Source organism: Gavia stellata, unplaced genomic scaffold, assembly GCF_030936135.1.
Source record: "Gavia stellata isolate bGavSte3 unplaced genomic scaffold, bGavSte3.hap2 HAP2_SCAFFOLD_100, whole genome shotgun sequence".
NCBI classification, from domain to species: domain Eukaryota; kingdom Metazoa; phylum Chordata; class Aves; order Gaviiformes; family Gaviidae; genus Gavia; species Gavia stellata.
In genome coordinates this window covers 188,512-215,721 of record NW_026776604.1, presented here as the reverse complement: position 1 = coordinate 215,721, position 27,210 = coordinate 188,512, and the positions used below count along the sequence as shown (strand labels likewise).

The 27,210-nt window shown below is 43.8% G+C and overlaps 1 protein-coding gene across 1 annotated transcript; it reads right to left on the bottom strand.

Moving 5' to 3' along the window:
* Positions 1-216: 216 nt before the first annotated feature.
* LOC132321156 (transcription factor E2F3-like) lies at positions 217-27,210 on the bottom strand. The gene is made up of 5 exons (XM_059834735.1): positions 27,112-27,210; positions 26,203-26,361; positions 3,497-3,608; positions 1,004-1,223; positions 217-427 (listed from the first exon to the last, which is right to left on the bottom strand). The coding sequence occupies exons 1-5, from the start codon at positions 27,208-27,210 to the stop codon at positions 217-219; spliced, it is 801 nt and encodes a 266-aa protein (XP_059690718.1).

The following is a 27,210-nucleotide window of genomic DNA, read 5'->3' as shown; positions in this document are numbered from 1 at the left end:
AAATTCTTGGTTCTGCTCTATGTGACCATGGATGTTAATGGGCTCCTTCATACACCACCTTTTTCTCCATTTTTTTTTTTTTTTTGACGTTCCAGAAACATTACAGGTGCAAGTGGCTTAAGTAACTTTTATGTAGAACTACATTAAAACCCATTATCCAATTTCTGGAAATTTCTGATGCTTCATATCATATTACTTAGTGGAATTCTCTTTGTGTTACAGAGCACAGCAAGACTGACCACCTCTGATGTTTTGCAAAAAAGGATATCTCTGATACTCTGAGTCCTCTGTTAGCAGCTTGAGGTCCAGGGTGCAGCTTTGGATCAACTCATCCAGTTTCTTCTCTTCCTGAGTCAGTTCGGTCACTTCCTTCGTGAGGCCTTGATGCTGTGCCAGCATGCCACCATCCTCAGACAGACTGCAGCCCCTACGGATACAGAGGGGGAAGACGCCCTTTCAGCATTTGTAAAACTTGATCCTGTGCTAGGGCAAAGGGAAGAGGCAGCCTTTTACAGTGCAGATCAAGTCCTCATCTCCTTCTCCCTAAACCTGCCCATAGTGAGTCAACATCAACTACGCTTCCCAGAAAAAGCATCTTTTTATCACACGAACACATTTTGGAACTACCACCAAGATGGAAAAGCCGAATATTTCTAAGCTCTTCCAAAATCTTGCTTCTAACTCACCTCTCCTCTAACCACACCCTGAAAAAGACTGAGGATGGCAGTAGGTAGAGATGTGTACCTAGAACTTACGCCACTTGCAAAAGCAAATGACTTAATGCAGTATTCAGACAAAATGCTGGTTTCTAGTTTCCCTGACAAATGCTGTTTATAGACTGAAAACCTGTCTAACAGAAAAAGAAAGCTTTATCCTGATAGAAGGCATTTTGGATGATTGCTTGGAGCAAAGTGTTAGAATGGAAGGTGGGAGAAGAAAAATACTGCTGCTCTGTGACAGTGAAATCAGCCAGCAGGAAAGGAAAAGGATAATGAATACTCACATCCATTGAATGTTGGTTTTGGATTTTTTCTTAATGAGATGGATGCCTTCCAGTACATTGGTGATACCGTAAATCGTCCTTTTTTGCACCTTGAGGACCTCTGCTGCTCTGTTCAAATCTAAGACCCCATCAGGAGATTGGCTCAACAACTGAATGAACTTCTTAGTTAGAAGGCCAAGTGATGTATCATACCGAGTCTTTTCTGAAGGAGATTTTGGAGCTTGGCAAGAAAAGAGAAAAAAAACCAAAACAGATAAATCAGTTTTCTCATTTTGGTTCCGAAAGCAGCATCCAGAAATGAAAGGATACATATTACAGATATTTCTTTCATTTTTACTACAGAAATCTCTCAAACATCTGCATTAAGACACAACTTACCACTGGGTATTTATTTGTATTTCAAGCTGCACTTTTCCGAAAGTCACAGGTACATGAGCAAATACATACATTTTTTTAAATGCAAATATTTCCATTAGTCTGATGGATACTTATAGCAATGTTCTACTTAGGTTTTCACTATGTGAATTCTTAAGAGTATTTTTAGTATCTATTTATCCTGGCAGCAATACCAAAAATTCCCTTATGACTCTCCTCCATCAGGCTGATAGCCAGCTTTCATCAGGGTTTGATTTTCCCCTCTTGTAAGACAAGTGTTTCACATGCAATTAAGTAGGACTTGGGTGTACTTCAGTGGGTGAACACAACGACAGATTCCATCAGTGCCAGACTCCACGGCATGGTATACAGAAAACTCAAGTGAATTAGAGGAGATTGACACAAGACACAATTTATAATCATCATTTCCCCATAACCAAACAATGCTCAAACTGGGCAAGAGTATCCACTTCTTTTAAATTAGAAGTCAGCAAACGGCTTGGATCTTACTAGACAACGCGCTGTTTTCACGCACAAATGTAGCAATAGATGAGCTTTTAAGAGTTTAAATATGGAGATCAGAATAATTTCTAATTCTAAATGTTTGAGGACTTTGTGTCAAGGGAAATGAGCCAGCCATTATTAGAAGTCTGCTGGGCTGGTACATCTCAAACCTTTCAGTTGCTTCAAGTATTATGCAGGATGGATCTTAGGCTGATCTGGTGGTCATTTTCATGTTTTCAAGGTTCAGGTCCCCCACTTGATTGCAGAAGTCAGTCAAAACTGAAATCCTACCCGAAAGTGAACCTTTAGGCTACCCTGAAACATTTTGAAGGATATGATGGCTTTTCAGTGAAAACCAATTCATTGCCTCTTTGCAAAGAGAACCTGCTGTATCTCACTCTTTGGTAGCTTCAGGGCTTGTCTGCATGGGGAAATGGAGGAAAATTCCTATCAATTAGGCGACATTCTGAATTTAGACCAACATGATTTCTGTTTGTTTGTTTTAATTTGGGGTTTGGAAAAGAATGAGAGGATCAGAGTGAGAAGGGCAAGAGGCTACTTGACCCCCAGCTAAACGGGGATGTGCTCCTGTGCAGCAAGGGGGTTCCCTGTACGGCCTTAGCAACACTGCAGCAGCATCCCATGCGCTGAGTAGTACTGAACTTCTGCGAGAACGCACTTCGATTTAAAACGGACTTCATTTAGCTTAACGAAGTTTAGTTTAATGAAAACAACTGTGCTTGTTTAACTTGTCCGCATTAAGTTCGTATCTTCAGCTAATTTCACTTTTCCCATCTGCCTCAGCAGAAACAAGACTTAGACTGGTGAGGAGGGACAAGTACCCCTCCACACCTCTTGCTCTCCCATCACTACCACTGCTGCCCCAGTCCTCCTCTTTCCCCATTCCCCTCCCTCTGCAAACCTAATTCTCCTGCTGAAATCCCCCAAACAAGATGGCAAGGCTACACCCCCAGCGCCTGTTGCAAGAAACCTACTGCCCGAGGCAACGCAGACGTGCAAAAATGAATACTTGCAGCAACTAAGCAGCGGCAGTAATAATCTAGTCGTACCACAGGGAGAGAATGCAGCTCACAAAAAGCATGCAGCATGCAACGCTGCTGGGGCACAGCTACAGCTCTTTGCAAATCCCTGCCTGGGGAAATAAGCCCTGCCCATCAGCTGCTGTAACTCCAGCAAGGAAGGAGGTGGCTGGCCCGATTAGCCCTGCCTAATAACTGTGCGTTTGAGCCCGTCGCAGTATCTTGATTCCTCAGCATCTACCTCTCCTAAGCATCCCCCACCTCGTGTCCTTGGCTGAAGAGGAGGCCCTGGATGGCGAGGCTGCAGGCTGCCCGGCGGGCGGAGGGACAGACCTGGCAGCCAGGAGCCTCTGCGGCCTCTCAGCAGCTCTGCACCAACCGATCGATGCATGCCGCAAACCCGTTGCGCGCTACTGGCTGTGGGGGCGAGGATGTTGCAGGCACATCCGGGCAAGGACAGTAATAAACACGTGTCTTTAGTTAGGTAACACAGCCTGTCGTGCTGGTTCACTCTGATCTCAAGCTAGTAAAATCAAAAACTCTGTGCCATACAGCATGTTACCAGTTCCCTTACTTTTTGGACTATCTGGACTTCTTGTCATAGCTCTTCCTTTCCCCTTTGGGGTCTTTAGTCCTTCAGCCAGATACTGGTGGCCACTTTCTCCTAGCTCCAGCCTTCGTTTTGCCTGTTAAAAAAAAAAGAAAACAGTAATTAGGCAGGCTTCAATATTTCACTCTCAGAAGCTAGGTTGATGGTTTTGTTTGGAAAATTTAGCAATTTCTTTAATTTGAAAAGCTGAGTGACAGTTGTATGACCCGCTTCAGTCCAGTCTGGACCTTTTCAAATACATATGAAAAACGTCTACCTCCACTTGAGTTGAGAACGTTTCGATTAAGAAAACCAAAGACAAACGCTCAAGCACACAGGTATGCGCCCACAAATCTACATTTCTTCTGAAAAACTCCTTAGGTCCATTGAAGTTTGTGCACAGGTAGTATAAGTGCAAGGGGAAGGAAAAATGTAACTTGAAAGGATGGCTTTGAGAGGACGAGTAACTTCCACTACTGTAAGCTTTCCATCAATGACATACGAGACATTACATCAAGAGCAGCATTGGACAACTGTTCTCCTCTGCTCGTCAAGAATTTTTGTCCTCATTGAAAGCACAACCACTACATTTATTTCATATTAACTAGCACATTTGTATTAAAGCTGCCTACATAAAAGCAAGGCGGAGGAAAAGTAGTATCAGAAAGATGATGCCTGAAAATCAGCTAAATGTTGCATTCAGCTCAATGGAAAGCTGTGTACACCTTGAATAATAAAAATCATGAATGACACTGTTAAACTGTGCAACACACAAACTGCAACCAAAACCACCACCAATATGAATTTTGTTCCTAGACAGAAACACAATCCACTATCTTTGGAAACAATTCTATACCCTGCCGTGCTACTCAGGTTACTGAAACTAAACCTGGGGATACTTGTTATCCTAACAATAGGAAGGACATTACCTGGGAAGACACAGGAAAAAGAAGAAAAAAAAGTTTTATGTCTAATGAAGTTTAGCCAAATAACTGTTTCCCAAGAATGTTGTTTATTCAATTAGGTAGAATAATTCAGAGTATTTTATTTGCTTGCTCTTTCGACTTGCCCCAAAGGGTTGGATCATATTCTGCTCCTCAGTGAGCCAAGATAAAATAATACATTCCGCCATGGAGTTGTAGACAGATATTTCCATATTGTGGATTTAGCTTGTGTGTTTTACTTAGGGTCTGTGACCAAGAGAAGGCTTTAAATAAATTAATTTGTATGCGTCATTTATGGATAGCTCGCTAACATCTTTGTACTGGACTCCATTTGCAAACCTCAAACTTATTAAAAGGCGAGTTAAAGCACATGAAACGCATACAAGCCCTCGGTGTAACAGCATGTACAGAGTGCTCAAGCCACTCTTCTCTATATTTTGTGCGAAGGGGCAAGGCACTAATTCCTCGGTGACAGAGCAAAACTGAACTAACTGCATCCTTCTAACCAGCGCAGGCACCAGGCTCCGGGCAGCCCATGGGTGGCAGCTTCTCACGGCGCACAACACCTCTGCTCCGCTCCCCGAGGCATCGGCTCCGCCACCCAAGGACACAGATTTTAAAAAAGTCGGCTGTTAACAAAAACGTCCAGCTAATAAGTTTAACCAACATAATTGGATTAACTTACGATTACAGCTATTCCTGACAGAGAAATACATTTCACACTTTTTTTAAAGTAAATGTTTTTCCACCCTGAGCACTGCAAGAGCAAAGGCAAGAGGGGTGAAAAAGGAACAATCCAGGGCGTGGGAAGACTAGGCCAAAGGGATACAATTAAAGATAAAAGAGAATCTCAAAACCAGGTGTGAGAAGGAGGGGAAATGCTGAAGACTTAAAATCCAGAGATTTGCAGTGGCTCTCTCCATCAGAAGAGAAACTCCGGTTTGGTCTACACATCATTTATGGATGAAAGTCCTTCCAGGGGGCTGCCTAGGGTGAGACAGTCTGCCCCGCGCATCACAACCACCTCTACCAAGACAAAAAGGAGGGTAATTGTTGTAGGCGATTCCCTCCTGAGGGGAACAGAGGGCCCAATATGCCAGCCTGACCCAACCCACAGGGAAGTCTGCTGCCTCCGTGGGGCCCAGGTGAGAGAGGTCACAAGGAAACTCCCCAGTCTGGTACAGTCCACCGATTACTACCCATTATTGGTTTTGCAGGTTGGCAGTGATGAGATTGAGCAAAGAAGCCTGAAAGGGATCAAGAAGGACTTTAAGGCACTGGGGAGACTGGTTGAGGGATCGGGAGCACAGGTGGCGTTTTTCCGCAGTCCCTTCAGTGGCGGGGAGGAATGCTGATAGGAATAGGAAAGCGAACATGGTCGACGCGTGGCTCAGAGACTGGTGCCATCGGAAGAATTTTGGATTCTTTGACCATGGGGCAGTCTACATGGCACCGGGCCTGCTGAGTGCAGACGGTGTTCAGCTATCCTCAAGGGGGAAAAGGATCCTTGCCCGTAAGTTGGCAAACCTCATCAAGAGGGCTTTAAACTAGACTTGAAGGGGGAAGGGGATGAAGCCAGGCTACCCAGAGATGAGCCTAGGGGTGACGTGCCACTGTCGGGGGCAGTGCCCAGCTCAAGTGCATCTATTCCAATGCATGCAGCATAGGCAGCAAACAGGAGGAGCTGGAAGCCATCGTGCAGCAGGACAGCTATGACGTGGTCGCCATCACAGAAACATGGTGGGACGACTCGCATGGCTGGAGTGCTGCGATGGAGGGCTATAAACTCTTCAGGAGGGATAGGCAAGGAAGGAAAGGCGGTGGGGTGGCTCTGTACGTGAAGGAGTGCTTTGATTGTATGGAGCTCGATGATTGTCATGAAGGGGTTGAATGCTTATGGGTAAGGATGAGGGGGAAGGCCAACAAGGCGGATATCCTGCTGGGGGTCTGTTATAGACCACCCAACCAGGGCGTAGAAGCTGATGAAGCGTTCTACAAGCGACTGGCAGAAGTCTCACAGTCGCAAGCCCTTGTTTTTGTGGGGGACTTCAACTTACCGGATGTCTGCTGGAAGTTTAACACAGCCGAGAGAAAACAGTCCTGGAGGTTCCTCGAGTGTGTGGAAGATAACTTCCTGACCCAGCTGGTAAGCGAGCCTACCAGGGAAGGTGCCCTGCTTGACCTACTGTTTACAAACAGAGAGGGTCTGGTGGGAGAAGTGAAGGTCGGAGGCCGTCTTGGGCTTAGCGACCATGAAATGATAGAGTTTTCAATTTTTAGCCAAGTAAGGAGGGAGGTCAGCAAAACTGCTACCATGGACTTCCAGAGGGCAGACTTTGGCCTGTTCAGGACACTGGTTGAGAGGGTCCCTTGGGAGACGGTCCTGAAGGGCAAAGGGGCCGAGGAAGGCTGGGCCTTCTTCAAGAAGGAAATCTTGAAGGCGCAGGAGCAGGCAGTCCCCATGTGCCGTAAGAAGAGCCGGCGGGGAAGATGACCGGCCTGGCTGAACAAGGAGTTTTTGCTGAGACTTGGGGAAAAAAAGAGAATTTACCACCTCTGGAAAAAAGGGCAGGCAAGTGAAGAAGAATACAAGGACCTCGTTAGGTCATGCAGAGAGGGAATTAGGAAGGCGAAAGCCCAGCTAGAGCTCAACCTGGCCACAGTCGTGAGGGACAACAAAAAATGCTTCTATAAATACATTAACAACAAAAAAAGAGTCAAGGAGAATCTCCATCCTTTACTGGATGCGGCGGAGAACATTGTCACGAAGGATGAGGAAAAGGCTGAGGTACTTAATGTCTTCTTTGCCTCAGTCTTTAATAGTCAGACCAGGTATCCTCAGGGTATCCATCTCCCTGAGCTGGAAGACAGGGATGGAGAGCAAAATAGGCTCCCCATGATCCAGGAGGAAGCAGTTAACGACCTGCTATGCCACCTGGACACTCATAAGTCTATGGGGCCTGATGGCATCCACCCAAGGGTGCTGAGGGAGCTGGCAGAGGAGCTTGCCAAGCCGCTCTCCATCATTTATCAACAGTCCTGGTTAACGGGGGAGGTCCCGGATGACTGGAGGATTGCCAATGTGACGCCCATCTACAAGAAGGGCCGGAAGGAGGATCCGGGGAACTACAGGCCTGTCAGCCTGACCTCAGTGCCGGGGAAGGTTATGGAGAGGCTCATCTTGAGGGTGCTCACGAGACACGTGCAGGATAACCAAGGGATCAGGTGCAGCCAGCACAGGTTCATGAAAGGCAGGTCCTGCTTGGCCAACCTGATCTCCTTCTATGACCAGGTGACCCGCCTAGTGGATGAGGGGAAGGCTGTTGATGTTGTCTACCTGGACTTCAGCAAAGCCTTTGACACTGTTCCCCACAGTATTCTCCTGGAGAAGCTGGCGACTCGTGGTTTAGACAGGTACACTCTTCACTGGGTAAAAAACTGGCTGGATGGCCGAGCCCAGAGAGTTGTGGTGAATGGGGTGAAATCCAGCTGGCGGCCGGTCACAAGCGGAGTCCCCCAGGGCTCAGTTTTGGGGCTGGTCTTGTTTAATATCTTTATTGATGATCTTGATGAGGGGATAGAGTGCACCCTCAGCAAGTTTGCAGATGACACCAAGTTGGGCGGGAGTGTTGATCTGTTTGAGGGTAGGAAGGCTCTGCAGAGGGATCTGGGCAGGCTGGATCGATGGGCCGAGGCCAATTGGATGAAGTTCAATAAGGCCAAGTGCCAGGTTCTACACTTTGGCCACAACAACCCCAGGCAACGCTACAGGCTTGGGGAAGAGTGGCTGGAAAGCTGCCCTGCAGAAAAGGACCTGGGGGTGTTGATTGACAGCTGGCTGTATATGAGCCAGCAGTGTGCCCAGGTGGCCAAGAAGGCCAACGGCATCCTGGCCTGTATCAGAAATGGTGTGGCCAGCAGGAGCAGGGAGGTGATCATGCCTCTGTACTCGGCTCTGGTGAGGCCGCACCTCGAATACTGTGTTCAGTTTTGGGCCCCTCACTACAAGAAAGACATTGAGGTGCTGGAACGTGTCCAGAGAAGGGCGACAAAGCTGGTGAGGGGTCTGGAACACAAGTCTTATGAGGAGCGGCTGAGGGAACTGGGGTTGTTCAGTCTGGAGAAGAGGAGGGTGAGGGGAGACCTTATCGCTCTCACAACTACCTGAAAGGAGGTTGCAGAGAGGTGGGTGTTGGTCTCTTCTCCCAAGTGACCAGTGACAGGACTAGAGGAAATGGCCTCAAGTTGCGCCAGGGGAGGTTCAGGCTGGATATTAGGAAAAAGTTCTTTACTGAGAGAGTGGTGAAACATTGGAATAGGCTGCCCAGGGAGGTGGTAGAGTCACCCTCTCTGGAGGTATTCAAGGAGCGTGTGGATGTGGCATGTGGCTTGATGGGCATGGTGCTGTGCGGTGTGGGTGGGTTGTTTTTGGTGTGGGTTGTGGTGTGTTTTGTGGTTTGTGGGTGGTTTTGGTTTTTTGTGGGTGTGTGGCGGTTTTTTTTGTTTTTGTTTTTTTTTTTTTCATGGTTGGACTTGATGATCTTACAGGTCTTTTCCAACCTTAGTGATTCTGTGATTCAACACTTTTTGTCTCAACTTGTTTGCAAGACACAACCCAACGGTATTTCACCCCTGCTTTTGTCGTTAAACACTTACAACTTTCTCCTGTGAACTTCAAATAATCAGGTTTGGTAGTGAGAGAAGACAAACAGCGCCCTTCAGCTGCACGCAGCTGCCCAAGCCTGTCCGAGTGTGTCGGGCTGTTACAAACAACCCACTCTCGCCGGTCTCAGCGGCGCGCTGTACCTACGGGCAGCGCCTGACTAGCGAGTGGCTTCTGCGAAAATACCAAACGGCAGAGACAGCACTACAGGATAGTTATTTTGTAGGGCACAAAGCATACGGAAAACCTGAGAGAGAGATACAGGGCAAAATATTTTAGAAGAGTTTAAAAGAGCTTGGTGAAGTTACCGAGAGGCTATTTTAGAAAACCTCGGGGGATGTTTAATTTCTGGCCAGATGTTACACGTCACTCAGCAAGTGCCTTCTTCCCCTTCCTGTTTTACAACCTTCATAACAAGATGCAGGATTGAAGTGGCATATTCTCTCAATTTCTTCTTCCCTGACTTACAGACCAAAGATTTTCTAGTGCCTTTTTCTTTGCACTAGAGATCCTGGCTGACTCACAGTTTCTCCCTCCCAACTCCAACATTGTTCATAGTGCTTTCTGATATCAGGCTTCCATTGAGAAGTCTCAAGATCTGCGTTCAGCAATCAGCAGAATCGGTAACCCTTTTAAAAAAAAAAATCTTGATTTGCCTAACTTATTTCTGCTGCAGGACTATATTAATTATTTGCAGTATTTGTACGAATTTTGTATTGTCTTGACTTACATTGTTTGATCAAGCATAGCATGCAGAATCTCTGACACGGTACGTGGGACCTGCTAAGAACTAGCAAGCCAAAGGACACCAGCACTAAGCGTCCCAATGATAGGGAAAGATAGGAAGCGTAGGGACTAAGAACTCAGCAACATGAAACTTGAGTGCAATAACTGGAAGTCAGGTTCTTCAGGGGGATCGTGAAAGCATCATAAAGCACATGGGGCAATGAGACAGTGAAGCCACAAATCCCTACCTCCAGCAAGAGCCATAAAAGTAACAGGAAAGCATCCTATTGATCCGGACCAGACACCTACCTAACCCCTTGGTTGAGACCTAAAATGTTTGGCATCAACTCTTTTGACTTCATTTTCTCTTTCAATACTACAAGCAACTGCTGATCTAGATACAACTATGGATCCACCGTGCAGTGCAGACCACTAAAAGCAGGGGGTCCCTCGACTCCTATGTAGTTATGCTCTTTTAGCTTCAAGCCCCTTCTAAAAAAATAAAAAAACTGAAACCCTGGTAGCTACCACAATTAACATCAGAGGCAAATCCACAAGAATGTCTTCATAAGAACACTTGTGTCTATAGGAAAGTAGAACCTACTAGGATAAGGATAATATGTCTAAATACCAAGTGTATTCATTATGAAGTATCTTCTTTCCATTCTTTCCATTCTTTTTCACTTGTTTTTGACCTTGTGTTTCAAGATGTTCTCTAACATTTCCCCCCTTTGACACTTCTGGATATACTTTATAATTCCCATAAGTCTCAATCTCCCTTTACTTAGGTTCCACCACTTAGACAGAAGGTGGTGGCATTTGTCACTTTTCTAATTAGGCCTTTTCACACATTCTTTAATCTATCCCATCTTCTTACATCCTGGAGAAGAAACAGAAATAGATAATATTTCAATTCTAACCCGATTACGCAATAACACAGCCTTTAAAAGTCCTGTTGAAATGGTTCTCTTCTTGTTGTTGTCAAACTCTGACAGAGCAGTTGGTTAACTCATGCATAGTAGATCCAGGACCTTTACAGTAGTTTAGACATGAGTCTGTGTTCTGGTGTTATTATTATATCAATTCAGCAATGTAGTTAGGGCATAGATGATCACAGTTTAAGGTTTGGTAACTTCTGTTTCTGATAAGGTTTATACAAAAGGGTTTGTCTTATAGCTAAATTGTTTAAATCTTTGGTATCAATCCCCCCTTTTGAAGCAGATTTTCTTACCACTTCCATATATTATTCCTGTAAAACATCACTACCTCTTGAGGTAACTTAGAAATTAAATTTATATTAAAGGTACAGCACTGAAGAAATCTTCACGGTGAGTGTGGCGAATGTGCAAGGAACCCATCCCACAGAAGCTCCCTAGGCAGCCTTAGATGTTGGCAACACCAGGGGAGTTTGGTGTGCTGACTCTAAGAGAAACTGCACGGAGGGTGGAGTGGAGTGGAGACACCGCCGCCAGGCTCTGGGATGAGACAGGAACTGGAAGGTACTATGGAACTGACAAGCCGCATATTTCCTACCCTAAGCCGCCTATTTACCACCCCGAGCCAACAGTCTGTCATTTTTTGTCAAAATACTATCCTTTGGGTGAACTTTGCTCATTATAATCTCATTATAATACCAAAACACCACACCTCCATCCCAAGGCTACCCACCTCCCAGATGCGACCACCCCTCGCTGAGCTTGCGCTCTGGATTTTTCTTAGTCTATACCTTTAAAAGCAGAACGAGAAACTTTTACACCAATTGCAATTGCTAGCGCCTATCAAGCCAGCATGATTAACCCCTCTTCTTCACGGTCTCCCTGATTGTCTCAAAATGTTTGTAGCAAATTCTGAAGATGGCTTACAAGCTGCTCGCGCAGATGCTGATCACGGTCATAGTCAAGGTTGGCACACCCCCATACCCATCTGGAGCCAATGTGTACAAGAAATAGATAGGTACAGACGCTGAATGGACTGGCTCAATTTGTCCAGCGGAAAGCCCCCAGATGATGCTTGGCGAGTTGGCCAAGTACACATCCAAACCCCTAAATCCAATGGGAGGTTCAAACCTGATAAGGAATCAGGCACAATAAAATCAAGCCTGTCAGAAATATCTATACCCTTACCCCCCTCTAAAATCACCAATGTTCGGCAATATTCATTGCCAGCAACAGCCCTTACAGGGATTGACAGGGTGGTGACGGAATTGGAGAAAAGAGACATAATTGAAAGGACTCATTCCTCTTACAATTCACCAGTGTGGCCAGTAAAGAAACCAAGCAGGCAGTGGCGTTTTACAGCAGATTATCAGCAGTTAAATGCTGATACTGCACCTTTAACTGTTCCAGACATTCCCCCGCTACTGCTCACAACGTTTTGGCTGAGGTACTAGCACAGATTCCTGTTCCACCTGACAGCACGGCATATAACAAATCAGGAAAGGTACACCGGATTAACATCCGGTGGATCTCGCCCTCTTTTAACCCTGCCGGTCGAATACGACCGAGCACGCTTTTGTTTTCGTGTGTTCACAGGGATCCTGAATGAACTGTGCGTGAACAGATGAATTAAAGGACCACTGAAGATAATCTTAAAACACAATTAATGACTTAAATTAAAACTAAAACTAAATTAATTAATTAATGAATTAAAATTAAAACAATTTATGCTGTCTCTTCCAGACCGGAAAACTCTTAATACTGAGTGTTACAAAATAACCGAACCAAATTCAGGTTGCTGGTATAATTTCACCTTCACCAAACCTATAATTGTATACTGTATTTGGGGCTACAGAGGCACAGAATTATTATTTGAATTTATGATTGATGCAGCAACATCTGTGCCACTTGCAAAGGATAAGAAACTGCTGTCCCCACAAACCTTTGAAAATGTACCAACTTGGCCTCCTATTAGTTTGACTCCTTATATCTTCAACACCGGTCCTTACATAATTAAAAATACCGGTCAACAACAAGTGTTGCTTAATCTGTCATATTCCCTCAAACGTGTGGAATTAGCAATGCAGACTAATATCTCTGCAATTAAACCTACCTGTTCACCATTCCCAAGTACATCTCATGCAGGATGGTCAGCATGGTTATGTGGACGGACTCTCATCTCTCCAAAACGACCAAAGAGAGATGTGACTGGTGTCTTGGGAACAGGTCTGGGAGTCCTAAACAGCATAGATGCTGAGGTACTTGCCAGTAAACCAGCCACAGTAACCAGTGATCTAAGTAAATGGAAACACCCTTTACGATCTTCTCTTTCAGCTCTGGGAACTAACCAATGGCTCTTATCGGATATATTGCCTCAGTGGGGAGAGGTAAACGAGAAGGACCACCAGTGAATTACAGATGCACTTGATGTGGCCCAAAATAATGTTTCTCTGGCCCCTAGTTGTATCCAAGCACAGCTGTGGATGCCATCAATGGCAGCTGCAATTATACGGGAAGGTGAGGAAGGCACCTTACCTACTGAAATTCAGAAGATAATTTGGGATAATGCAATTGAATTTGAAAAGAAATTCCAAACCTGGTGGTACTTGGTTAATTTCACTTATGACCCCACTGACAGTAAAGCCACAGCTTTTGTTTTATCCATGTACAATGCTTCGGTATATACCATAGACCCAATCGTTGCACTGGGAGTGCATCAACATGGACCTATACTCTATCCTATAGAGCACAGAGTATGGGCCCAGAAGAATGGAAGTAAATGGCAAACTGTTGATGATGATGCATGTACTGTGCGAGCACAACAAGGGTTCGTTTCTGAAAGTAATACCATCAAAGCCCAAGACATTTGTCTCGACACAGAACCAAACATTTGTCATTTTGAGATACATCCTGATGAAACCCTGGAAACTATCCTTATCTATGTTGGAAATGGATGTGTTTGTATGAGAACCCTTTGCAATTCTATACTTGCAGATGACACGACTATAGATACAAGCGATCGCTCTAACCTTTGTGTTTGTGACTTTCCTAACATCGGAGGATGTGACTTCAATTATTCAGCTCCTGTCACAACTCATCAATTGCTCCAATCCAGCTATGCCTTATTTCAAGATCTATTGTCTGCTCCTATCAGAATGAATCTTACATTAGTGAGGAAACCCCAACAACGTGAGGATCTGAAGCGGCTGTTGAAGCAGGTTCAAGAAAATGGACAAAAGACCCTAATTACTGTCCATCACGATGCAGAGGAGATACACCGAGTGTTGGAAAGAGTTAAAAGAGACCGAGAACATGAATGGTGGGACAGTCTCTTTGGATGGTCGCCAACTGCCACAGGAATCCTCAACAAAATAGTTCACCCTGTTGTTGTTTTATTAATACTCACTATATTGTGCTTTATTGTGATGCTCATTCTCTATGTTAAACTCTGGATTCTGATGAAACGCTTAGCTCACCTAGTATCCCCACAAGATGCATACATACTTGATAATCCTCACCGCAAGAACACATGTGACATTCCCACTTCCTTCTAAATATTGTGAAGCTTGAGTGACTATAGTCACGGGGTGGATTATGTGGAATAATTGCTGGAGGTAACTTAGAAATTAAATTTATATTAAGGGTACAGCACTGAAGAAATCTTCAGGGTGAGTGTGGCGAATGTGCAAGGAACCCATCCCACAGAAGCTCCCTAGGCAGCCTTAGATGTTGGCAACACCAGGGGAGTTTGGTGTGCTGACTCTAAGAGAAACTGCACGGAGGGTGGAGTGGAGTGGAGACACCGCCGCCAGGCTCTGGGATAAGACAGGAACTGGAAGGTACTATGGAACTGACAAGCCGCATATTTCCTACCCTGAGCCGCCTATTTACCACCCCGAGCCAACAGTCTGTCATTTTTTGTCAAAATACTCTCTTTGGGTGAACTTTGCTCATTATAATCTCATTATAATACCAAAACACCACACCTCCATCCCAAAGCTACCCACCTCCCAGATGCGACCACCCCTCGCTGAGCTTGCGCTCTGGATTTTTCTTAGTCTATACCTTTAAAAGCAGAACGAGAAACTTTTACACCAATTGCAAGAGAGGTATGTATGACTAGAGTCACGCAAGCTCCGCCTGTAAGGACAGATAATATAAAAATGGCTTAAGAGAGGAGGGATGCCAGGGAAGATACCATCGCACACCACCTCTGACACCTGGGATCAGAGCCTCTCTTCCCCCACACAGGGACGCCTTTGGGTAAGGTTCAAACACTTGGTTATACCAAGTGCTTCCCCAGGCAACTTAGAAGCCTCTATAGAGTTGCTTTATAACTTAATGTGTTTGTCGCCAGGCTATAGTACTCATATTCTCGGTATTTGCACATGCTCTGCAGGCAGTAATTTTATCACCGGCAGCCCAAAAGAACTTGTGTATCTGTTGCTTCAATAAACTGCACTATTCGTTAATCTAGTCGTGACAGTTCTCACTGAATGCCACCAAATCCCTTAAGTGTGGCCGTGCTAGCTCATGGAACGCGACTAGACTGAAAGTGTATGGTGTTACGAGCGTATCCATAATCGTGAGAGTTCAACACATTGAACGCGACCAGACTTGTAACACAGAGAGTAGGGCATCACTCAGAATCTAAGCCTAGCTTCCCCCAGCCCCTCTGATACCTGAGGACAAGCTGGAACGCACGGGGGTTTTTTTTCTGCCAAATCGCCTTGCCCTTTAATGTGACACCAGGTTGTAAGAAGGTGGGATAAATTTTAGAATGTGTGACAAGGCCCAATTAGAAAAGTGACAAATGCCACCACCTGCTGTCTAACTGGTGGAACCTAAGTAAGGGAAGATTGAGACTTATGGGAATTAGAAAATACATAAATCTCACCTGAGTTCTGGTAATGAGTGACAAACTGCCTCAGTAAGAGGCAAGTATGTACGAGTTCTACATCTCAGTGCACCACCACCAATAACTCATCATGCTGCAGTGGTCCAGTCCCTTGGCTTACAAATATAAAATCCAAGCATGCTTTAGTGAGACAGAAGGAAAAGGGTCAGAAGAACTGCTTTAATGAAAAGGGATCCACATTGTTATTGCTGGACAAAGAGACAGGCATCTCTTACTGATACCAAAGACTGAAACAATTTAGTTAGCATACAAAGAACAGACCCCTTTGCAAAAACTTTGTACAGATGAGTTAAGAAGGTACTGTGTCACACAAACTGAAATATGGATTAGTTCTCCTGGAAATAGGCTGGCTGTGGTGACTGGCTGTATTGGGTTTTGTTGACGTTGTTTACCTGGAGATAAACAATGTACTGAGATATAGCACCCTGGCAGAGCGTCTGGGTCTCCTGATAATGGCTGATATGCAAACTTGCGACTTGGAATTGTTTACATACCAAACAGCAAAGTCAGTGAAATGCCCCAAATGGGTGTCCTAAGGCTGACCTACCTCATTCGTGGGTTTACCTCATGGTTAAAAGCCACACCTCCTAGCTAGAAAAGCCCCCAACCCACATAAGCCACCTACTCTCTGGGCATGCGTAGTGCATTCAAAGTGAACTGTAGCTTTAAGATGAAGTAAGAAAAGTATTAACCAATAGTTAATTAAGGGGTAGCACCAGTAGGCCTAACTAACTTTGTTAACTGTTTTAAATACCTGTTATGATTTTAAGCCAGTGTGCATGTTAGGAGGAGAAATCCCCTATGCACCCAGCACTGCCATAAACCAATGACGGCTTTCTAAACCATCATTTGGTTTGGAGAGTTTTCTTCGTTACAATTTTCGGTAACAGAATTTGGCACCCCACATGGCACCTGCTCTCTGGAATCTCCACGGACCAGAGGAATCGTGAGGACTCCAGTGCGCACCGGAGTATTTTCAGGGAGGCCCTCTGATTCCCTGGTCGGGTGAGTTTCTGCAACAGGTCTCTGGGGGATTAATGACATTGGTATTCGCATTAGTATTGGTATTGATACTGGATTGGTATTGATATTGGTTGCTTGCAAATAACTCATATCTGAATTAAGTACGTGTTGTTGAGCTATTGATATTGGTAGTTAACTGTTGTGTAATCCGTACGCTACTACGGGGATGCCCCGAGTCCGGATTTTGGTTTAGGTACACGTACGTGGTAACTTTGTATAATCCTGGGAAATGTACCTTGCAGAAGGTTATGTTTGGATATTTTTTTTACACACTCTGGTCTGGTTTCTGGTCTGTTGAGCATAGGCAATATTAAAAATTAGTGTGGAAACGCTGGTTTGATTTTTGGTAGGGCAAGAGTAACTTTGAAACATTGCATAATGGGAGCTGGACAATGAAGGGGCTAGAGGAATTAGAGAGAAAGATAGTAATTGGGAGAGGTAACGGGCAAAACATGGACTGGACAATGTTAGAGAGCGGAATGAATGTGGATTTCTGTTGTTGTCATTGTGGTTTTGATTTTGGTGTGGGGAATTCTTTTTGTTGCTGTGAGTGAAGTTTGTAAAGATTGTGTGGTGAATGCGGGAGATTTCCCTGTAAAGCACAAAGGGCTGGAATATCCTTGGAGAAAGATCAGTGTGCTTTCTGTAAGCAGAAAGAACCTGGGAAAAGGGAGTGTCCCTAGTTAAGTCGGCAGGGCCTGGAGAAAATGCCGAGGCAGGCTGTTAACATGATGACGTTAGATTCAGATTGAGGGGGACTGGGGGAAGATTCAGAAACCCTCCCCAACAGAGTTGCTGGTTATAGTAAAGTTGGGGAATGAGAAAGTAAAATTTTTAGTAGATACAGGGGCTACTTATTTGGTATTGAATACATGCAAGCATAAGCTGAGTAATCAAAGCACGTCAATTATTGGTGCCACAGAGCGAAGAGAAAATCGGCCATTTTCCAGTCTTTGAAGTTCAAAATTGGGAAAAGGGTGTTAACCCCATCGATTTCTCTACAGTCCAGATTGCCCTATGCCGCTGTCAGGACGAGATTTATTAAGTAAATTGAATGCACAAAATGAAAAAGGAAAATCCAAATCCATATTCCTGAAAATAAAGCTTTGGATGCTCAAGTTTTTATGTTACAGAAGGAAGCCGACTTAGAGGAAATACCAGAAGAAGTTGAAAATGCTGTAACTCCTCTAGTATGGGCTTCAGGAAGACCGGGATGATCGCGAGCAGCAGAAGCGGTAATCGTTCAGTTGAAACCAGACGCCAGACTGGTAAGACGAAAACAGTATCCAACTAAATTAGAAGCAAGAAAAGGATTAGAACAATTCATAGAACAATTTATAAATTCTGGATTAACAAAAGAATGTCAATCAGAATACAACACTCTGATTTTACCAATTAGAAGGCCGCATTCAGAAGAGTATAGATTGGTACAGGATTTAAGGGCTATAAATCAAACTGTACAGGATGTTCACCCGGTAGTGGCAAACCCGTATACTCTCTTGACCACCTTGAAGGAAACAGACAAATGATTTACTGTATCGGACTTGAAAGATGCGTTCTTTTGCCTTCCATTAGCAGCTCAGAGTCAGGAACTGTTTGCTTTTGAATGGGAAAGCCCTAAGACCGGTAGAAAAACTCAATTGTGCTGGACAGTATTAGCAAAAGGATTTAAGAATAGCCCTACGATCTTTGGAAATCAAGTGGCCAAAGAATTAGAAGGCTGGCAAAAGATGCATAAAAATATCACCTTGCTGCAGTACGTAGATGACATACTGCTAGCAGCAAGTAACAAAGAGGATTCCATACAAATGACAATAGACCTCCTAAACATTTTGGGGATGGCAGGGTACAAAGTATTGTGGAAAAAGGCACAGATCGCCCAGCAGGAAGTAATATATTTAGGGTACACAATTTCCCAGGGCCAGTGTAGTCTTGGAATTGAAAGAAAAGAGGCCATTTGCCAGATCCCGGAACCTAGATCGAAACAAGAGCTCAGAGCATTTCCCGGAATGGCTGGATGGCGTCGCCTGTGGATAATAAATTTCGGACTCACTGCCAAACCCCTATATGAAGCTGTACAAGGGGAAGGAAATCTCCTTGTCTGGACTCAGGAGGGCAGAGATGCATTCTCAAAATTGAAACAGGCCTTAATGAATGCTCCAGCCCTAGGCCTCCTGAATTTGGAAAACCCATTTGAATTCTTTGTACATGAAAGGCGGCATATTGCCTTAGGGGTAGTGGCCCAGAAGCTGGGATCATGGAAAAAAGACCCGTGGGGTATTTTTCAAAACAATTAAGACAATGTTAGCAAAGGATGGCCAGCATGTATCCGAGCAGTACTACTGATCCAAGAGGCCCAAAAATCGGCACTCGGGCAAAAACTAACTGTATTTGTGCCCCGTGCAGCTACAGCAGTGCTGGAACAAAAAGGAGGACGCTGGTTGCCAGCAAGACGGATGCTGAAATATCAAGCTGTTCTTCTGGAATAAGACAATGTGGAGCTGAAAGTAACTACGATCCTGATTCCAGTGACCTTCCTAACTACTGATCCTGGTGGAGAAGCATTAGCACGCAACTGTTTGCAAACTGTAGAACAGACGTACTCCAGCAGACCAGACCTGAAAGACGTGCCAATAGAAAATGCGGATTGGGACCTGTTCGTAGACAGTAGCAGCTTTATGCAGAACGGAACACGAAAATCAGCTTATGCAGTAGTGACTGGTAAGGAAGTAATTGAGGCCAAAACTCTGCCATCCAACACTTTGGCCCAGAAAGCAGAGCTCATAGCCTTGCTGAGAGCATTACAACTTTCAAAAGGTAAAACTGTTGTTAATATATGGACAGATTCAAAAATTGCCTTTGGATTGGTCCATGCTCATGGAGCTGTTTGAAAAGAAAAGGGACTCCTAACATCTGAAGGATCCCCATTTAAATATGGGCCAACGATCCAACAATTATTACAAACAATTAATCTACCTTGATTAGTGACAATTATGCATTGCAAGGCACATTGATTCGGAAATAGCCCAGTGCATATAGGAAACCGTATGGCAGATAAAGCTGCGAGAGAAGCAGCTGAAGGTCAAATACTGCTAGCTGTGCCGGAAAAGCTTCAGAGGTTGAGACCTGAGAGTCCGCAGTATACACGAGAAGACAATCAGTTGGCTAATCTACTGAAAGCAATGAAGAACCAAGAGGAGTAGTGGGTAATTCCTTCACACTAGCAGGTGCCCTGTCCGCAGCACCAGGTGCTACTCCCATCGCATTCCCTTGCAGCACGCCCAGTGCCTGGGTACTGCAGAGCCCAGCTGAGAGACTGATCAGGAGAAGGCTGGGCTTGTGCCGCTGCTTCCTAGCAGCCTCCAGCTCGACATTCCTTCTGCCTAAGGTGTGCCAGGGCACTCAGACCCTACCTACCGCTGCTTGCCTCTCTGCCTTGTGGAGCAGAAGGCAGGGAACTGCCGGGCTGCTGCAGCACATGGCTCTGCTCCTTCTGACCCTTTCGCGTTAAAAGGAATGCAGTTTTCAAATTTGTCTGTCAGAGTCCCAGGACTTTCACTGATCCATTTATCAGAGCCCCAGCAAGAGGACTTGCACTGAGCAGATGCACAAATGTCGAAATTAGTTATTTTATTGAAAGCGACAGAAACAGATTCGAGATTGCCGTTGATAAATTCACTAACTACAACAGTGCTACTAATGAAGGTTAATACTGCTAGCAAATGTGATAGTAATACAAGAACCCGGGGATAACTTTCACCCAGAGGGTGAGAGGCGCAGCGCTTACCCAGAGAGGCGTCCCTGCCCGGGGTGGAGGAAGAGAACGCCGCCCGTCGACTGGTACGTCAGGTATCGAGGTTCTTCTCTCCCACCTTAACAATCATTTTCTCTGTCTTTTATCCCCAAAATTACGAGGTCGTCCCCCCCCCATATGTGATGTATAGCGTGATTTGGGTGGAGAGACAAGTGCTATAGTCATATATGTTTAGCATGACCTCTATAATCTTCATTAGCATATGCAGGGGTGTGAGTTGTAATATGCATTTCATCGGTAATGAGGCAAAGGCCAGTTATCGGACACGAAGCCTTTTCAAAGAACAAAGGACCTCTCACATTCCTGTTATTTTACTGTCTTTGCTGACCACAAGCAGGGCTGTCCTGCCTCCACAGGGTCTCCTCCTTATCTGCATCCTGTGTTAACCAGGCAGGTCTCCTCTCCCCCGGCTCGCACAAGAGATAGCAAGGGCAGTCTTAACAGCTCTTTGTGCAGAGGAATGCCACCTCATTATCCAAATTCCACATTATCCACCACGTGACTATAGTCACTCGGATCGAAATCCAAATCACACTCGCATAAAATCGCTTTTGGGGGTATCCGTCACATTAGACTTCTTTTCCTCCACTCCAGGACTCACCTTTGATTCTGTACAGCCAGAGGTCATACGCACCTGATGAGTTAACACCCGGGTAAACATAGATTTGGCACAAGCCAGTGTCATACAAAAAACAATTATTACAATAACTACAATAATCACAGATTGCAATAAAGAAGCAAGCCATCCTGATAGTGAAAATCCCAATCCATGTAACAGCTTATTCAACCAGGTTGTTTCTATCCCTTCTCTCAATTCACGGCTGGCCTTTGCCACACGTTTTATGTGATCTAGTTGTTCGTCAAGATCTTTAGTTACATTTGGTATATGAACACAACAAGTATCATTTGCTAAGTCCAAATATCCGCATACTCCATTTTCATGCAGCAATAGCAGATCCAAAGCTAGTCCATTTTGCAATGTCATTCTCGATGTTGCCTGCAGCTGTTCATTTAATTTCTCCAGTCCAACCCGAGACGCATTAGCCAATGCTTCAATTTGTCCCGTAAGGTTATACAGCATCATACCATTCTGGAAAGCCATTATCTGGGGTGTAAAGATAGACTCCAAAGTCCATCTAACTACCGTTCCTGTGGTCGGATGCTGCCAAGGGTCTTCTGGTTCCTGTTTGATCTGCCCTCATAGGGGTGGCACAAGAGGTTGTTTATGCCAGAGAGGATAAAGTGTCCACAATCCCAATGTGTGCTGACATCATGGACCTTCCACTGGCAAATCGGTAGTCCATGTTCCATCACTACTAACCCAAACAGTTCGTCCCATAGAAGGCAATGTCAGCTTCTTACAATTTATATGGGTATCGTTAACTGTGAAACGTGACCAGGTGTCATTGATAGAGGTGGCATAGTTACGGCAAATACAACCCAGGCGAAGGGCTCGAGCTATCGGGCCCAATTTCTGAATTTCACTCCTTTTGCTATTGCAATTATAAACTTTAGTACAGTTCCAATTACAGTGTTTTGGTTTAACCGAACGGGAAATCTTAAAATTGGTATATACATCAATGAGGGTATTTGATGGTCCAATAGTCCCATCCCAATCAATGCACCAGTCAGTGGTCTACATGTAATGCCAGTCACCCGTTTGGGGTGCATCCCATATTTTGGGTAAGTGCATTCCCCAGGGAAATTTGTCACGTGTGTTTTTGATTGTTGCAGAAGAATATTTACCCTCCCTGCAGGTCTCCTTTTGACCAACGTACGACCAGCCAAGAGAATATATTGTAATGTTTCCAAACTGCATCTTGCCCACACTAGTTTTTGTCATGGCTGTGAAGGCTCGATTTAGGTCAAGGGTTAAAATTCCCCAGTCCAAAGCTGAAGCAGCCGACTTGGGTAGAGGCAAACATGCAGTTATTTGACTGACATTATGTATGTGCCCAAAAGCACGGATCAATTGCAGTATCACATTTGAGGAAAAACCCCATCCACAGCTAGTCAACAACAGAATACTCAAACTATATTTTACCAGTATCATGGTTAAAACTTTCAGTTGCCAAACTATCATCAATACTATGAAAGCAAGTCAGATTGTTAGAGCTATTAGCAAGCCTTGAGAACGTTCCAGCTCCATGTAGGATAGACCGTGGTTCCAGGTGTAATTTGTTGTTGTCAATGTTTCTGCAAGGAAAAACAAAAGAGAATGCTCGGTTGTATTCTGACCGGCAGAGTTAAGTTAAAAGGTAGGTACCACCCATCTGGTACTAATTCGGTGTATTTTCCCAGAACTGTTCTTTGCTTCCCAAGCATAGAAATTCTTTGGGGTTGTTAATACTGTTACAAATCTGTAATATAAAAACTCATCTACACAATGTATGTAGGTGAGCAGGCACTTCTTTATTGCAGCGCTGGACGCACAGGGGATCGCTCCACCTAGTGTGCGTGCCTAGCTTCTCCGCTACCAAAGTTATATACAATCAAAGTATACATATTCATCATATTTTCCAAGAAACAATTAACATATTCATACAATTTCCGAGAACTCATTAATATATGTAAATGCTCGTGACGCATGCGCCTTCAGGTACACAGGTGGTCGTCTAAGGTCCTCTGGTGGTCGTCCATAGTCTTCCTCATGGTGTCCTTTAGTTGAACCCAGTCTTTGCGCATGCTCAGGTTGGTTGCAAAATCCCATTCTTGGAATCTTCTTAAGTTTTCCCCGGTTTACTGACCAGGCCTACAACTTATCATTCCCTTTGACAAGCAAATTCTACCTCTTCACAATGCTACATTGTTCATAGCTAGTTTATGATTAAATCAGGGATAGCTCATACCTAGTTACCCTTATACAGAAAATATATATATATATATATATAAAAAATCTTAATCTTTTAATAATCACTTTTCTAGCTTAGATGTTTCTGTCAATTTCCATGCCTATGAATAATCAATGTTTATTTCTATTAGTATCTATCGATTGGCATTCTTGATATTCATATCAAGATGGGAGGGTAAAGGGGGGGATTTTTCAAGCAGCATCACTGGTGCATATCAGGTCACACTGTCACAGGACTCAAAACTTTTCTGTTCAATTCTTCATTGTTCCATCTCATTACTGTTAGTTCTTAAGTATGGAACGGCGACTCCCTGGTGAGGTTCCTATGGTTATTGATTCTAACTTAACAATCCTATCTTATTTATCTGTTAATTATATTTAACCTTTTCTATATAATCATATTTTGATTTAAAAAATCAGAATATTTACAACAGTTCCCCCCTTTGAAAGTTTTGAAAATCATTTCAATACTTTCATTTTAATCAGTTAAGCATATTATATGTTTCAAGTACAGATGTCAAATGAGTTAAACGGTTCATCATCTTCCAATTTATAATATATAATATTACTGATAGAATAAGACTGATTAGAATCAATATCAGGAGAACCACAATAGGGTGGCATAACTTATTTAGGATGCCTGTAGCAGTAGGTGACCATCCAAAAAGTGTGTCCCACCATTTATGTTCCGCATCCTTCTCCACCCTCTCCAAAACCCGATGTATCTCTTTCACATTGTGGTGTACAGTTATTAAAGTTCTTTGTCCGTTTTCCTTGACCTTTTTCAAAATTTTGATTAAATCTTGGTGTTGTAGCAATTGTTTCACTAAAGTGAGATTCATTCCAATGGGTGTAGGCAACAATTCCTGAATTAAGGTATAATTAGATTGCAAAAGCTGGTGAGATGTGACTGGAGCCAAATAAGAGAAATCACATCCCGTTATTCTAGTGAAATTACAAACACAAAAATTTGAGTGATTCCTAGTATCTGTAACTTCATCATCTACGGATATAAAATCACAGGTTGTTCTCAAGCATACACATCTCTTACCAATATATATAATCACTGTTTCGGGGTTTTCATCCGGGCGAGTCTCAAAATGGCAAAAATTTTGCTCAGTATCTAAACAGATGTCCTGACCTTTGATTGTATTACCTCCACAGATGAACCCTTGGTGTTCTCGTACAACACAAGATTCCAAATCCAGTTTGCCACTTCTGTCCCACCTTTTGGGCCCACACTCTATGTTCAAATGGATAGAGTATGGTTCCATTGTGATTTAATCCTAATGCAATAACAGGGTAAATTGGATGTATTGATGCATTATGTATAGTTAATACACAGGTTGTGGCTGTATTTGTGATGGGATCGTAGGTAAAGTTTATCAAATTCCACCAGGACTGCAGTTTTTCTCTAAATTAATGGCACTATCTCAAATTATTTTTCGAATCTTGGTGGGAAGAGTGTCTTTTTTCACTTTCTCTTATGATTGGAGCAGCCACTGATTGTGCCCACAGTTGTTCCTGGATGCAACTGAGAGCTAAAGATAGGCTATCTTGGACCACACCGAGTGCATCTATAATCAATTCGTGGTGTTCCACATTCACCTTTTCTCATTTTGGTAATATATTTGACAACAGCCACTGGTTAGTTTCTAAAGCCAATAGGGAAAATTGCAAAGGCCGTTGTAATTTAGCCAATTACTAATTGTAGTAGCCAGTTTGTCTCCTGACATATTTTGTTAATTTGCCTTTTTAATGTCTGATTCATTCTTTTTATTTTTCCACTTGATTGAGGCCTCCAGGGGGTATGTAAATTCCAAGTGATTCCCAGAACTTTATTAATATTTTGTACTACTTTTGCAACAAAATGTGGGCCTCTATCAGAAGGTATTCCAATAGATACCTCAAATCTTGGAATTATTTCTTGTAACAATCATTTAATGACTTCCTTTGCTTGATTGGTCCGACAAGGAAAAGCTTCAGGCCATCCTGTAAAAGTATCAACCCCTACCAGAATGTATCGATACCCCTTTTGTCTGGGTAATTCTGAAAAATCAATTTGCCAGTAGTCTCCAGGTTGCACTCCCGTTTTCAAGGTTCCTATTTGAACTTTTCTCTTTATCACCAGATTGTTTCGCAAACAAATTTCACATTTGGCAGAAATCATTTTAGCCATTTCTAACATTCTTATAGACACCACATATTTCTTTAAAAAGGTGATTAATGTTTCTGGGCCCCAATGACACTCTTTTTGTTTTGTCTGTAATATCTCTTTCATCAGAAGTGGGGGAATTACTACCTGTCCCTGAACTGTGACCCACCATCCTGCTAAATTCCTTTTTGCTTCTAATAATTTTCTTAATTTCTCATCTTCCTCTGAATATTTTGGTTTCTCTTTTGGTAGTGTAATGTTTTTTGTGGGAATTAATGCTATTTGCGAGGCATTTCTTTTTGCTATTCCTCTAGCTACTTTATCAGCTAATCTGTTCCCTATAGCTTCTTTCATATTCCCTGATTGATGTGCTTTACAGTGCATGATTGCCACCTTTGTTGGTCTCTGGACTGCTTATACAATTTCAATATTTCCTCTTTCTATTTGATGTTTGCCCCTTGAGAGGATAATAGTCCCCTTTCTTTCCACAGTATTCCATGGACATGCACTACACCAAAAGCATACTTTGAATCAGTCCAAATATTTACTTTCTTTCCTTTGCTCAGTTCTAACGCCTTCGTCAAGGCTATCAACTCTGCCTTTTGCGCTGAGGTGTTGCTGGTCAAAGCATTAGCCTCTATGACTGATTTCTCCGTTGTTACCGCATATCCAGCGTAGCGAATTCCATTCTCCACAAAGCTGCTACCATCTGTGTAGAGTTCCCAGTCAGGATTCTCCAATGGTGTGTCCTTCAGGTCCTGTCGGCTGGAATACACCTGTTCAACAGTAGTTAAACAGTCATGTTCCAGTTGTCCTTCTTCCTGTTCAGAGATCAGGAAAACTGCAGGGTTAACTAGGTTAGTTGTTTTTAGTACCACATCATCTTGCTCCGTCAATATTACTTGATACTTCATCATCCTGCTGGGAGAAAGCCAGTGACCCCCCTTTTGTTCCAAAACAGTCACCACCATGTGTGGTACATATACCACTACTGTCCATCCAGGAGTTAACTTTCGGGCTTCTTGTATGAGCATTACTGTAGCAGCGACTGCCTGAAGACAGGTAGGCCATCCTTTACTTACTGTGTCCAGTTGCCTGGAAAAGTACCCCACTGGTCTCTTCCAGCTTCCCATCCGTTGGGTCAGCACTCCCAGGGCCAGATGCTGCCTTTCATGAACAAACAACTGGAAATCTTTAGTCAAATCCGGAAGTCCCAAAGCAGGAGCAGTCATCAGGGCCTGTTTCAGATCTTTAAAGGCCCTTTGTTGTTCTGGGCCCCACTCAAAGGGACGTGTCCCTTTCTGGGCCTCATACAATGGCTTAGCTATTAGACCATAGTTCATGATCCATAGCCTGCACCATCCGGTCATTCCCAGAAAGGCCCTCAATTCGTGAACGCTTTTCGGTTCTGGTATACTACAGATGGCTTCTTTTCGGTTTGTTCCCAACTGTCGTTGTCCTTTTGAAATTTCAAAGCCCAGATATATTACAACTTGACTTGCTATTTGTGCTTTGTTTCTGGATACTTTGTACCCATTAAGTCCCAGAAAGTTTAAAAGGTCTATTGTTACCTTTATGCAGGTTGCTCTGTCCTCGGTGGCGATCAGTATATCATCCACGTACTGTAAAAGTAGATGACGGGGTAACTCTGGATTGCTTTGTTTCCACAT

What these genes read in the sequence shown, in the direction of transcription:
- LOC132321156 (XM_059834735.1), bottom strand. Translation starts at nt 27,210, where the DNA reads ATGTGGAAACAAAGCAATCCAGAGTTACCCCGTCATCTACTTTTACAG. An exon ending in ACAGAGCAACCTGCATAAAG is followed by an intron (nt 26,362 to 27,111) that starts GTAACAATAGAC and finishes ATCTCTGAACAG; the next exon opens with GAAGAAGGACAACTGGAACA. An exon ending in AAAACCAACATTCAATGGAT is followed by an intron (nt 428 to 1,003) that starts GTGAGTATTCAT and finishes CTGTATCCGTAG; the next exon opens with GGGCTGCAGTCTGTCTGAGG.